The sequence below is a fragment of the Leptinotarsa decemlineata genome, unplaced genomic scaffold (genome assembly GCF_025532065.1).
Source record: "Leptinotarsa decemlineata unplaced genomic scaffold, Ldec_3_MD MMD2_tig00000199_RagTag_RagTag, whole genome shotgun sequence".
In the NCBI taxonomy this organism is placed as follows: domain Eukaryota; kingdom Metazoa; phylum Arthropoda; class Insecta; order Coleoptera; family Chrysomelidae; genus Leptinotarsa; species Leptinotarsa decemlineata.
In genome coordinates, this window is record NW_027412544.1 from 1568246 (window position 1) to 1582287 (window position 14042).

The following is a 14042-nucleotide window of genomic DNA, read 5'->3' on the forward strand; positions in this document are numbered from 1 at the left end:
TACTTTTTTTTATATTTCATTGTGCTAGTGTTATTATTACACTCATAGATATGTATATTAGGTTTCCTATTTCAATAAAGATCATTATTATTATTATCAAAACATACAATAGTTTGTATTACAATGTTTTATCATGTAATAATAGTTGAAATGCAGACAGTACTCAAGTAAAGTTAAAACTCTTATTCTACTTGAAATGAAAAAATCAACAATGCTTCTTTTAGCATCAAGAAACTTTTGTGACTGAGACTTTTTGCTGTAAATTATATTCTATTCTGTACTGAGAAAACTATTTTTTGATTTCTTGCCAATCTCACCATATGTAAATGAATCATGGGTTATGTCCACAACAAGGAGAACAAATTTGTTTATAGACTTTGATTGTAGACAACATTGATGCAATAGAATAGGGTCTAAAAGGGACTCATGCAATACCACTTGAATATTACTAAGACCTGAAAGAATTTACAATCTGATAAGAAACAAAACCTATAAAATTCATCTATAGATGATGATCTTTTAATTATAGAAATACTTCACCTCATTTTTTTTGTTATTAGAAGTTGTAGTTTCCTAGAAAGCATATACAATGTATCAAAGAAATGGAGGGCCAGCAAAGTCAATCAAATTAGGAAAATGTTACCCTTTTGAACCTTTTTTTGAATAAAGTTTAAAAATTTACCAAATAAACAATTCAGTGAACAAGTGAAACAGTGAAACAAGTCAGTGAAATTGTCACTAAACAGGCTAATTTTTATTGGGTATTACTTTTTTCGAGTAGTAATAAAAAATTTAAATTTATAATGGTTTCCCAGAGACAGAATGTTGGATTAAAAATCTATACAGTTTGAAAAGTGGTAATGAAAAAGTGCTTTTTGTTTTTCAATATATTTTCAAATAACGTCAGTTAAACGTTAGAACAAAATTGGCAAATTTCGAATCTTTTCAAATATATCTAGAAACAAAATTTGAATTTTCTAAATTTGAAAACGTCATTTAAATCAGCTCCAAAACTGTCAACTTTTTCTTAATTTACCTGACTCTGAAATTTTCACAGTTTTTTAATTTTCCCTCCTTATCTTGGAGACAAAGTATAAAACATCTTGAAAAATACCAATAAATCAGAAATTATTGTCATATTCATATAAGGTGATAATAAACTTTGTTGCCTCACCTTCAGTATTCCTCTTATGTGCATTTTGGCTATCATTTCAGAAGTGAAAAGAAATGTAACAACGGCATCCACAGAAAAAGTGGTAGTTTGCATAAAATGAAATTTCTCGAATGTTTTTGGGGTATTGCAGCTTACAGAAGCAAGGCTCAATAGGGCACAGGTTCTCATCACTCTTCTAACCCATCTCTTTCAGAGTCAGCAATATGGAAATATAAAAAATTGTTATGTCAGTGTAAATGACAAAATGAATTCCGTTGAAATGTCTGTTAATTTTATACAAATTATCAATCAAGTCATAAAAATTCACTTGGATGACCAGTTTCTGAAAAAAGGCAATGAATAATATAAATCAGTAGAAATGTTTAATGGAAATTACTGTTCTTTCTTTATTCACAGGAAAGGATTTATACAAAAATTAAACATGTGTTATTCTTGTGAAAAACTACACAATGTAAAACAAGATAGAGTAAGGTATTGATATCAAATTCTACTTATATGAAAGTGCTTTCATTCTCAAACTAAACACAAGGTTTCAACTGAAAACATTTGCTTTCAACTTATCCTCATCAGTTAATTTCAGATAATTTGAAAGACAATCATTCATTAAAATTTTTGGACAATTTCCTTATATTTCACACTATGGGTAAAATACTTCCTTTACAACTTTACTTTGACCTCAGCTATTCTAAAATTGTAGAAATGATTTGTGTCTTCCAAATGTCAGGTATTTCAATATATCATTATGTAATGTATGAATTTGATTGAATGTCACTATTCAAAATTTTGTTTCTTTACTTATTTCGAAAGTTTCCATCATTCATATTTTTTACATACAGTGGAATGAATAACGAAAATTAGGATTTTAATAACAGATAAATTAACTGGCTATAGTGACCAAATTGAAAATACCTTGTTCACCCACTCTATATCAGCACTTTCATTGAAAGCTTCATCGGGACCATAGTCTGCCAAAACAGGTTCTCCCTTCAGACTTTGCTTACGACCCAGCATCATCTTGATATTCTTGATTTTTTCCGGTATAAATTTTCGTGAAATTCTACCTAGAATTGTAAAATCAATTGGTCTGAATTAACTGATGAATGTAAAAACGTACACTATTTTTGATTTTTTCGACTGAAAGATGATGAGGTTGTATTATATAATATTGAGTTCATTTTAAAGATTTCTTTTTGGAGTATTCCAAATTCACAGATTTTCTGTATCAATGTCGGCGGATATGGAGAAGCTGCGCAAATGGACCAGACTGATCAATAATGTATGAGGGTTGAGGGTAATATTCTGGGGTACAATACGGAACACTCAGGTTATCACCTTCGATTTGAACAGGAAATTGAATTTCAATTTTGAATATTTCAGATTTATAAATATTACAACGGACTAAAAATATAAAACATGCAATGTAGGTAGTTTCAAAATTGCAACATCAAGTTTAAAAAATTATTGGCGCCGTTATTTGTTACCAACTCTTCTTCTTTAAATTATTAGCCACATCTGTTAGGTATTATCCCCAGTGGCTCAGATTATTCTACTCAAGACCACTATTTTCACAAGACAACGCTGCAAAACTAAAGGATAGATAACAAAGAAACTACTAGAACAGGAATAGTCTGAGGTGGTTTCTGGCGTTTAATCGTATTCGACCATGTATTCAAAAACGATTCGTAGTTACGTCATTAATAATAAAATTCGCCCAAAAAGCATGAATCAATTTGTGTCAGAAGTCAAATTCAAAAATAAAAACAAACTTTATAATTTTCTCTAACTCAATTATAATCGGATTTGTGCAAGTAATAATTTCCCAGCATTATTTTGTACATCGATACAACGTATTTGATGAAAAGTTTTCAGCACTTTATAAACTATAACGACGTAACTGTAATGACGTAACGTAATGACAAATTCCGTTTCAAAACGAACCTCACGCTTGTCGCTTGTTTTGAATCATGATGAATACGTTTCAAACTCAGAGTAACTGTCTTTTGTTACTCTGAGGTTTCAAATTATAGTTGATGTGACGTCATCTTTTCAACGCCAGAATGAATGTATTTGAATCACAGACGAATACGTTTTGAATACATGAGCGGAGCGCCAGAAAACGCCTCTGATTTGGGAAAACCACAGGGATCTCCTTTTTCATTCATAACGGTCATTATACAACATAAACAGCGCTCCTACATACTAGAACTGCAATAATCTTCTTACAGCTCGTTTCACATACTTCAGTATACATTTATATCCTAATGATGATAGTAATAATAACTCGGGTGGTGAAACGCGCGTCGGAAAGAGTATTGCTGTTCTGGTGTGTGAAAAGTGCTTGTATTGGAACATGGTCACTCTAGTTGGAAATTATCAGTTATATAAGTTTATTCCCTGGTATCTAGAATAAATTGAAGTGGTTGTTTATTCTTCTCGGGCTCCTGAAGATATAGCACGTTTCCTGATAGCCGGTACCATGTAACTCGCCCTAACGTGTTGAATGGACATGAATCCATCAAATAAATCGGTGGACTCATCGTTTGATTCACAATATTATCTATATTGTATGTCTCTAGTTCGCGGACTACATCTGTTTTATTGCTGGTTCAGTTAGGTATTCTGGTAGAACGATTGTGGTATTGGTATTACTGATTTTTTCAAAAGTCATACTGACATTTTTTGATGTGATACCGTTTTCTTCTAGATATTTATTTTTTAACCATAAAAGATATGGAATGTAAATTTTGATTGCAAGTCTTTCAATTACTTACAGAGTGTTTTTTTTTATTTCGTCTTGTTTTTAATTTTTTGTTGTGAAAAAAAATTGTTTATCATATTTAATTTAGTTTATGTTTGAGGTGCTTAAAATACTATAATGGAAAATATTAGAATCATATTTGTATTGCAAGAAAAGTTAACTGACGAAAGTGAAGCTTCAGAAATAATGCAACAGGCATTTGAGGTAGAATAATATTTGCAAATTTGATCCCATATCCCCATTTTTTACTTTTAGGCTTGTAAACAAAATATTTCAACTAATGTGGATTGGATGAAAGAATCTGAATTCGATTTTTCAACATTGAATAAGACGGATTTTGTAGTTTTTGATGAATTTGTAGGAAAGTGTTTCGAAGAACTAAAAACTACCAAGTGTGCGTAAGTATATTTTAAATGCTTGTATCTGAGTGAAATATATAAACACATTTGACCGATCTACCTTATTTGTAGCAGAATTTTGGGGCCATGGGCAGTGAGTGTATGCTTGATGGAAGGTAAATCAATTCCCAACTTTCCTTGGCCAATTTACAATGTGGCCATGTATGATTGTATAGTTACAAGTTCCCATTTGTCTAAGAATATCAAAATGGAAATAAAGACAAAGGTAGAGTTAATGGGCGGATGCTATGTGGATACCTTGGTAGCAAAAAATACACATTTGGTTACTGGAAGTGCTAAGTCTGAGAAATATTTAGTAAGTGGCTCATGGATATTTTTTCGTTACTAAAATATTCAATCTTAGTTGAAAAAGTGAAGCCAGGTATGTCTTTCTTTACCGCATTTGCTTTGGTCAGCCTCAACCAATTTGAAGAGCTTGTGCTTGTGAAATTTTGATTCATTTGAAGCCACGAGAGATTATAAGTTTGAAGCTTACCTAATTTTTGTTTTATGTTGAGATGATTGTGGTAAACTGAGATAATAAGAAAAACAGGTCAATTATAGAAAAGTATACTATTTAATATCACATATGCCTTAATTTATTTTAACCAGTGTTTTTTTTTGGCTTCGTATATGTGAAAATTGAGGCAACATTTTTCTTTCTTGAATTAACTTTTCAAAACACATGCTACAGATAATAGGTGGAGCACGATATTATGAGGAAATATCAGAATTGAATTTTGATTTACATATATATTATTTCAATTCTGTAGAACAATAATAAATTACAGTATCATCTGTAAAAGATGATAATGTTAATTTTGTTATGCTATTTATGTTAATTCTTTGTGAGACCTAACTGTTACGTCCTTGCTCATTCTTCATGAGAAGTAATTGTTACGTCTCACAAAGAACGAGCGTTAACAAATCTTGATAATGCTATCAGAGAAAATATATTTAAAATTATGGTGGTAATTGGACCCATTTCATTTTCACACCCTTCATTTTATTGCTTTTCAAAGTTTTTATGAGAGAACTTATTACCTTATATACATTAATTAATGATTATTGATAAAGGTAATATGTATTTTTCATTTTTTAAAGTAATTTTGCTCGGTCCAAGAGCAACCTTATCAAAAGACATTTTTACTTTTTTATATGATATAGAACAATTTTTTGAAAAGAATTTATAACTCATTTCATCAATACCAATTTCAAATCTCATATATAATGAAAACAATCTCTTATACAATTTTTTTATGAATTGTTTTTTTAATACTTGAAAAAGACAATAATTTTATTTTTAAGGCAGCTGCTGAGGCTGGTGTCAAGTTGATGTGTCCTTCTTGGATTGATGATGTGTGGAAAGTCAGTCAGTCTGTCAATGCTCATGCTGATGATGACCAATTCAAGAAACATACTTGTCTTCCTTTTCAAAATTTGACAATTTGTTCGACTGGTTTAACAAAAGCTGCTGAGAGACAAAAAATAGAGATGCTTATTAAGAAAAACGGCGGAATATTCTCTGGAAAGCTGAATCTGACAAATACAGATATCTTGATATGCTGTGGTGAAGGGTAAGTATGTTGCCATATTTACAATAGAAAATATTTCGTCTCAAAATAGCAAAGGTTACACCTTTTGCCAACTTTCTGAACAAAGTTATTGCTTTTGCAACAAATTTGAATTAATACCGAATGGAAGACAAGGCTTTAGAAAAGCTAGAACTCTACAGGCACTACCTAATAGAATATTGCAAAGACAGAACATCTTATGTGAGAATGTCACCTATCATGCCACATTTGTTCAAAGCATGTCTTGTAATACTCGAGTGGGGTTCAAATTCATATTTCAATAGCTTTTGTTTCATAAGTGGAACTCAATAACCAAGTGGCTACCGTTTGAGTAGTTATGCCAAAAATCTTACTTATTATTTTTTGTGTAGCGTTTCCGTGGTTTATGTTTCATTATTCACTGCAAATATTTGGACTACAAATTGAGAAAGAAGGGGTTACTTCTGTGTAATTCAATATGTATTGAGGGAACTAATTTTTTTCTCCTTGAAAAAAATGTCTGTGGATGATTTAAATATTTTTACTGAAGACGTGAGCATTTTCTAAACACTAATTGTTAATTTACATGCTCCAATGCAAATTGAGTTTATTACAATTAAATAAAAGTGTTTTCATCTTTCTTACAAGTATTATTTGTTTCGATAAAGTCGATCATCTTTCATTCAATGGTTTTAATATTTATCATTAATATTGTTTCAGATTAACAATCAGCGAAAAATATAAAGCAGCTCGTCAATATCCCCATATAAAATGTGTGAATTTGTCTTGGGTAACAGATAGTGTGGCAAAAGGTTACGCCCTTCCTCATAACCAGTATCAAATACAGAAAGTTACATCAACTCCCACAAAATCTGATGAACCTGTCAATCCAGAGTTCTCCGTTTTGAGCGCCATTGGAGGTCCGAATATGTCCCAAAGAGCTTGGGTAGAAGAAACACTTGCCTCACCATTTTCACCTGGAAATGATAAAGTCCCAAGTGTTAAGAGAAAAGGTAATTTTTCAAATTCAATACATATTATATCATCTTTCTTGATTTTTTGATTTATATATATATATATATATATATATATATATATATATATATATATATATATATATATATATATATATATATAAATTATGTGTCATGTTGTTTGTCCGCAATGGACTCCTAAACTACTGAACTGATTTCAATAAAATTTTGCACTCTGTGCAGTTTTATGTATATTGAAAGGTAGGATAGTTTATATCTCAATTAATAATCACAATATTATTTTATTGCAAATTATTTATTCATTATCTGACAAAGAGTCATAATTATCTTTTAGTTCGATAAGATTCTAACAGATGACAGTGTAATTTTACTGAATTGAGTGAGTATTTAATAGATGGCGGTACAAGTTGACTGGATTGAGTAAGTATCCAATAGATGGCGTTATGTTAAAAGCACAAACGAGCGTCTACGGCAGACTATAGCGAGAACAAGAGCAGCATGTGAACAAAACATAGCTACAACACGAGTACAAGAACGACAGAGACAGGGTACCGGCCGCTCATTAACATGTGTATCATTTGTTCGCCTTGCTTTTAAATATGCACCAGACATTAATTATTACTCTGCGGATTCAAAAATTGCTATCGATTCAATGAATGAAGTATGTCAATATTGTCAATCATTGAAATTTCAGAATGAAACACCCAGCATGTGCTGCGCATCAGGAAAAGTTGTGCTGTCATCTCTACCCACTCCGCCGGAACCTTTATTATCGCTTCTTGTTGGCGATTCAGATGATTCGAAATTACTTATGCGCAAGATACGCGAATTTCATTCTTACTCTCAAATGAAGTCATTTGGGGCAACTAAAATTTGCGATCCCGCATCCGATGGACGTAATTTTGAAACTACACCATTTGTGGTGTAGATTTGGAAAGTACATTTTTTTCTCATGGGCAACTAGATGCATGCCCATGTGTGGGAAAACCGTCTAAACTATTTGTGCTAGCTAGAGACAAGTTTACCAAGAATATTATGCACCGATTAGTGCTGATTTAAATTAAAATTGAAAATATTTATAAATTTAAATAATAAATATTATTATTTATTAGGAATTATCTACCTCATTTATAAACCAACCAACAGCTTTATAATATACATAAAATGAATCAAATTTCAAATTAACTATTTTGTATTGATTTGTGCTTTAATAAACTCGAAAGAAATTTTAATCAATCATTTTCAAATTTTGACCTAAAGTTCAAATCCCAATCCCGTGGATTTTTATACCGGCGCCGGGGTCTCAATCTGCTGACTCCCCAGGTCTCGTCTCTGGTCTCTGCAAAGGTCTCAATTTGTCTAATCTTTAGCCCCGACTGAAGAAGGCAGTGAACAATCATTATGACTATTACTACCTGACAAATTTCTACATGATAAATTCATTACTTAAACTATTCACATTTCTAGGAACAACTCATAAAACTGGAGAATAATGAATACAATTTTTACCTGAGCCATCATTTTACCTACTTTTAAGTTCAATCCTAGTTACCCATTTCCTCATTGCAAACTGAATTCAATGAAAAGGATCATTGAGCAATAATCCCGAATTTTTATATCTATTGATTTCTTAACATTCCAAAAGGTTGCCAAAAGGTGCCCCTCTATGCCCCTTGGTTCGCAAATGTTGGGTTTTCCATCAAAAAACTACTTCTGTGCTCTTTTATTCCTTTGGAAAGAGTTCTTCCGGTTTGCCCAATACAAAATTTTGGACATGAACACAAGTCAACTTGTATACTCTGGATCTATCCAACAGTGGAGTTTTACCTTTATCGTTCATTTATTCATTGAAAACAATAGAGATAAAACATGTGTTGTGGTTTTGTAAACTTTCAAGTGGAAATCTCACATTGAAGTGTGTTTTATGAATACATTATAATGGATTTTCATCACATATCGGCCAGTTCTATGATATTTTTTACAAAATGTAGTTTTCTTAAAATTCTTTAAAAAAATTCTAATTTGCTCATAATACAAAATAATTTCCATCTTGATGTGATACATATAAACAAAAAAAAAATATGTTGTTTCTAATCTAAAACAGTTCATATGTTTTCTAAGAATATCAAAAAAAGTTTTCTAGTTCAATGATAGTCATCAAATTATAATTACTTAAATGTTTATATTTTCGTATCAGAAAATTGTTATTCATTATTATATATACATTTATGCTAACTTCCTAACATATGTTCTGCCTGGGAGTTTCGTATCTAATCAATGAATAAATAAAATATGTCTGAACTTATATATTGGATATTTTCATACATAACATGTACGATAGATGCATTTTAGTATAAAAATTGAAATAACATTTGAATTTTAAATGAGTAGCAGATTTTCCAAGATTTAGCTTAAAATTACTTCAAATGCAACAACTGCATGAACAGTTTACTTTGATTTCTTTTGCAGTGAAAGAAGATTTTGAAGAACTAGTTGATAGCTTAGACATCAAGAAGGCAAAAAATGCAGGACAGTACTTGGACGGATGTACTGTAATATCACATCATAGAATAATTTAACTAAATTACTCAGTTTTTTCTCCATTGTAGGTTTATGTCACAGGTTTCAGCACCGAACATACTGAAAAATTGAATAAAGTGTTGAATTTAAGCGGAGCTAATAGATATGACAGTTTCTCAGAAAGAGTGACACATGTCATAGTGGGTGATCCAACATTTCATGAGGTCAAGGTTATCCAAAGCAAAGGCCTTTCATCTATATTAGTTTCAGTTCGTTGGCTAATTGATAGTATTGAACAGACACATCCAATGAATGAGGACAAATACCTTATCAATAGATCAGATTTTGAAAACAGTCACTTGGGATCACCACTGAGCAAAAAGGTATGATTCAAAATCGAAAACTGGTTTTTTGAATAAAATGTTTCATGGAGAGATTGCTATTTCAAAAAAACCTGATTTTGAGAAAAGAAAATCCAAAAAAACTAAAAAATACTTGATTAAACAAATATGACTAAAAACTCTTTAGGTAAATATGTATATTAAAGTAGTTGATTGAAGTGAAATCACTTTTCCTTTCTCAATTTGTATATCCAAACATTTGTACTAGAGAATTGAGACAAGATATCATTCATTGGAAACTACACAGTCGAATTAATAAAAGAGAATAATCATAAAAAAATTAACTTGCATTTTCTTTCAATATGAAAATTTAATAAAGGGTTTTGGATTAATAAACTTTTTTCCAACCACTTATTAAGCAGCATTTTGGATATGTTTAACAATTCTTATGAATTCTCATATACTTTTAAAAATTATATGTACAACTTGTAATTACTTTGAATTCAGCAGTAATGTTTATAATCATAATGAAACTGAAATTTTAAAGTCAACTTGGTATTTTTGCTAAACGTTGGTATTTTTGCTATACGTAATACAATACTTTCTTCTTATATTTTTGCAAAAGCTATAAAATGACTTTTTTAGGCGTGATAAATTACTGAAGTAAACTTTACATAATGATTTTTTAAAATTATAATACATTTTTATTTTTGAATAACCAATTTTTTTTAAAAGACAAACTTTATAAGATCGATAGATCTCAAAAAGTGTGCCTTTGAGAGGCCATTATCACCACCTCTTTCTAAAGATATTGAAATATTTTTTTGTAGACAATTCAATATTTCTCATTGATTTTCTAGATCTTTTTAACGTTCCACAATCTGAAAGACGAAACCAAATTAAAAGAATATGTTAAAGTGTAATGAAGAGCATACCGAAAAGTTCACTCAGAAACTAGAATTATGAATGGATTCAGTACACTATCTAAACTAGGTTTGTTGTTAATTGCATGTAGTTGGAGGTGTTTCTTTGTTGTGAGCATTTGTACTTCAACAGCTTGATCATGAGAGTAAGCAGTGAAAATCTATCAATTAAAACCTACATTATAATATGAACATTGAAAGTAGCAGTAAAAAATGTGAGGTATATTGTACTTTGTATTGAAATTTTCGTGATATCTAAATGTAATTGGATTCATTCTTGTTTTAAAACAAATACACCTTAACAAGTAAACAAATATTGAATAACATACAGATTTGAAAAATGAATTCATTATCCTTCAAAGCTTGGATATTTCTCTGAGGACTTCTTAGAATTATATTGTGAGAGGATGCCAACGTATAAATTATTTGAAACCAATTCATGATTGCTTTTGAGACGTCCTATTCTACCCCCAAAACAACCACTTCTCCCAAACATAAGAACTAACTAACTAACCAATTTGGCTTCTTCAGAAGATGAAGTAGACTAATTCCTGACTCTAAATCTGGTCTCTATTATATATAACAGAATACACATTCATTATTATTGTACACGTGCAAATCGGAAGTTCAGACTAGTTCCTATTCCAGTGTTTGAACTTATTGTTATTGTTCTGGAATAGTTCTGACTTAGTTCTGAAAAAATGAAACACTTTGGGGACGATGCCAACTGTCCTAAATGAACCAAAACAAATTTAATGACCGCGCATGATCGAACTGGGAGCCGAAATAAACCTTTTGCAGATCTACTATGATTTATCTAAATGTTTAGAGGAAATGCGATTGATTGTTTTACTATAAACGCATTGTGTTTTGATACACAACTCCCATAACGCCTTCATTTTCAACTTAACAATATTGAAGTATTTTCTACTCACAAACAAAATTACTCGCAGGATTTTCTTTTCAAAAAGATATTTCACACAAAAATTCAATTACCCAGTTGTTTTTATTCTGTTTCTTATAAATGAATGATCTCCAATAATTACGCAGTTACCAATCGTCTAAATTTGAATCAGCCTTTATATTGAAATTATATATTTTTCAGGGTTTGAGTATGCTTCGAACTAACAGGACAGTTACTCAAAGAGACGTTAAAAACAATCTCGGCAATTTCAATAATACTGAGGATAAAATGGAAGATGACATAGTTCGACAGTACATGAAACAAACCAACACTAACTGTGAGTAATCTCTCTCTGGATTGACTCCGCAACATTTGAATTGCTTTTTTTAGCCGAAGAGGATACTTTAGTCAAATTGTTGGGTAACGTCGATAACTCTAATTTTTCAAAGCAGGTGCAAGAACCGCCAAAATCAACACTTCAGTTCAATCCTCCTGATACATCAACTCAACAATCTACAATGTCTGTTACACAAGATCTCGAAACAGAGATTAGTAAAATATTTGAAAACTTCAAGTTTCTTGTCATTGGATTTGAGGAAGAAGAGTTTGCTGAACTGAAATCAAATATTGAGGGTAAATTATTACAATAGTATTAGGTTATTTCAAAAGGTTTGTCCGTTTTTATGAGTCTACTTTAAACTGTAATATATAAGTGAATACTTATTCAATATAATCGAAATAAGCGCCATTGGATCAGTGTACTTTTGCCAATGTAACACAAGTCAATTAATTCTGTCAAAATAAAAATTGGTAGCTTAGGACTCGATAAGGTCGACGAAGGCGGGTTTTTTCCTGGTCATGATTGGCGAAGCTTCTACTGGTGAGAAAGTTATTGAAGTGCTTGAAAAGATGGCAGTTGGTTGGCGAGAGGTCTGGGGGAACTTCGACACTCAATTCGTTCAATTTTGGAACGGTGATTTGTGAAACGTGCTGACGGGCGTTGCCGTGAATCAGGATCGGACCTATCCCGTTGACCAGTGCCAACTGCTGCTGACGCAATTCTTGGTACATTTAGTCGATTTCCTCATAATAGGACCTTTCTGTGATGATTTGTCCTGGTTGCAGAAAGTTATAGTGAATCACATCAGCAACTGACCACCGTACAGTAACCATGGTCTTTTTCTGGTGGATTTTTGCCTTTGGGAAGTGTCTGAGTGGCTCATCTGTGTCCAGCCACTGTCCTGAACATTTCCTGTTGTTGTAGAGGATCCACTATTCATCACTTTTGACGATCCTATCCAAGAAAGGATCGTTTTGCACCCACCCACTTTTCGAGCTTGTTGACCTTTTCAATACGTTTCAAACCATCAAAAACCGCATGGCAGCTGACGCCCAGTTCTTCCGCCATATAACGCACCGTTTGTAGTAGATCAATCTCCACCAGGATCCTCAATTCCGCGTCCTGGATTACTGTTGGTTGAACACTTCGGGGCTCATCTTCGAGACTCAGATCTTCGCAAACCAATGTTGAACAGTGTGTTCATTTACACTATCATTGCCAAATTGCCTGGGTCATTTTTCGGGTACCAATGTATAGACTACATAACATTTTCTATCGATCAGTATATACCACGATACAGTAGAATAAATATTCATCGAATTACAAAAACACACAACATTAAAACGGACGCAGTTTTTGAAACATGCGAATATCATGATATTTCTGAGGATATGAAATAAAGAAAAAAGTTTTGGACTTGATGCTATTATTGCCAGTAATTCTTGTGCATGTATATATTAATATGAAATTATTAGAGTTATATATATATATTTTTATTTAGAAAAAACCGCATCAGCCGTAGCTATTAGCGGTAAACATATAAAATATATCTAAAATATGCAGTTGTTTACATTACAGTTTAAATAAAAGGTTACATTCTTTGAGAAATTCAACAATATTGTTGGTATTGGTATTTTGGAAAATTTCACTTAGTTTGGAGGGAATTTTATTGTGCAGTCTCTCAACTGTGAAGAGCGGACACTCTAACAGAACATGCTTAACAGTCACAAGCACTTCACACGCAAAACATTTTGGTGGCGATTTTTTCCTCAATAGATGTTCACGCGTAAGGCGAGTGTGGCCCAGTCGTAATCTTGTAATTATGACTTGATGGAAGCGGTTTGTTGCTTTGTTGTTCCAAAGATATAATGTAGCCTTGATTTCCTTAAGTTTGGAAAGTTTTTGAGATTGTTATGAACAGAAGTATGTGTGAGAGTTAATTTTAATTCAATTATTGGTAGTACTAAACTTGGGTATAAAATATTTGTTAGGAAAACCTAGCGATTAAATTTTTATTTTTTCTTTACCGAAGTAGAATATGAATGAATATATAAAAAGTGGAAATAATAAATAATTTGACAATGATTCATTTTGGCAACTATTTTCAAAGGCTTATATATTTTCTGCAAAAACAAT

At 31.6% G+C, this 14042-nt stretch overlaps 2 protein-coding genes across 5 annotated transcripts in view; one reads left to right on the forward strand and one right to left on the reverse strand.

The window, feature by feature from the left end:
- Positions 1-2602, reverse strand: part of na (sodium leak channel non-selective protein na) — a 30673-nt gene extending 28071 nt beyond the window's left edge. For 2 of the 3 annotated variants that reach the window (XM_023165323.2, XM_023165315.2), the window contains exons 1-3: positions 2289-2602; positions 2084-2235; positions 1175-1360 (exon numbers count right to left, since the gene is read on the reverse strand). In XM_023165323.2, coding sequence (XP_023021091.2) covers positions 1175-1360; positions 2084-2188 — 291 coding nt within the window. In that variant the 5' untranslated portion in view covers positions 2189-2235; positions 2289-2602. The remainder of the gene's footprint in view (positions 1-1174; positions 1361-2083; positions 2236-2288) is intronic. The other variant, XM_074172780.1, reaches the window with a different exon arrangement.
- Positions 2603-3849: 1247 nt separating this feature from the next.
- mus101 (mutagen-sensitive 101) overlaps positions 3850-14042 on the forward strand; it is a 28170-nt gene continuing 17977 nt past the window's right edge. The window contains exons 1-9 of one of the 2 annotated variants that reach the window (XM_023165358.2): positions 3850-4136; positions 4188-4330; positions 4406-4646; positions 5639-5907; positions 6604-6896; positions 9348-9430; positions 9488-9781; positions 11768-11903; positions 11957-12199. In XM_023165358.2, coding sequence (XP_023021126.2) covers positions 4050-4136; positions 4188-4330; positions 4406-4646; positions 5639-5907; positions 6604-6896; positions 9348-9430; positions 9488-9781; positions 11768-11903; positions 11957-12199 — 1789 coding nt within the window. In that variant the 5' untranslated portion in view covers positions 3850-4049. Of the gene's footprint in view, positions 4137-4187; positions 4331-4402; positions 4647-5638; positions 5908-6603; positions 6897-9347; positions 9431-9487; positions 9782-11767; positions 11904-11956; positions 12200-14042 lie in introns of both variants that reach the window. The other variant, XM_023165349.2, reaches the window with a different exon arrangement.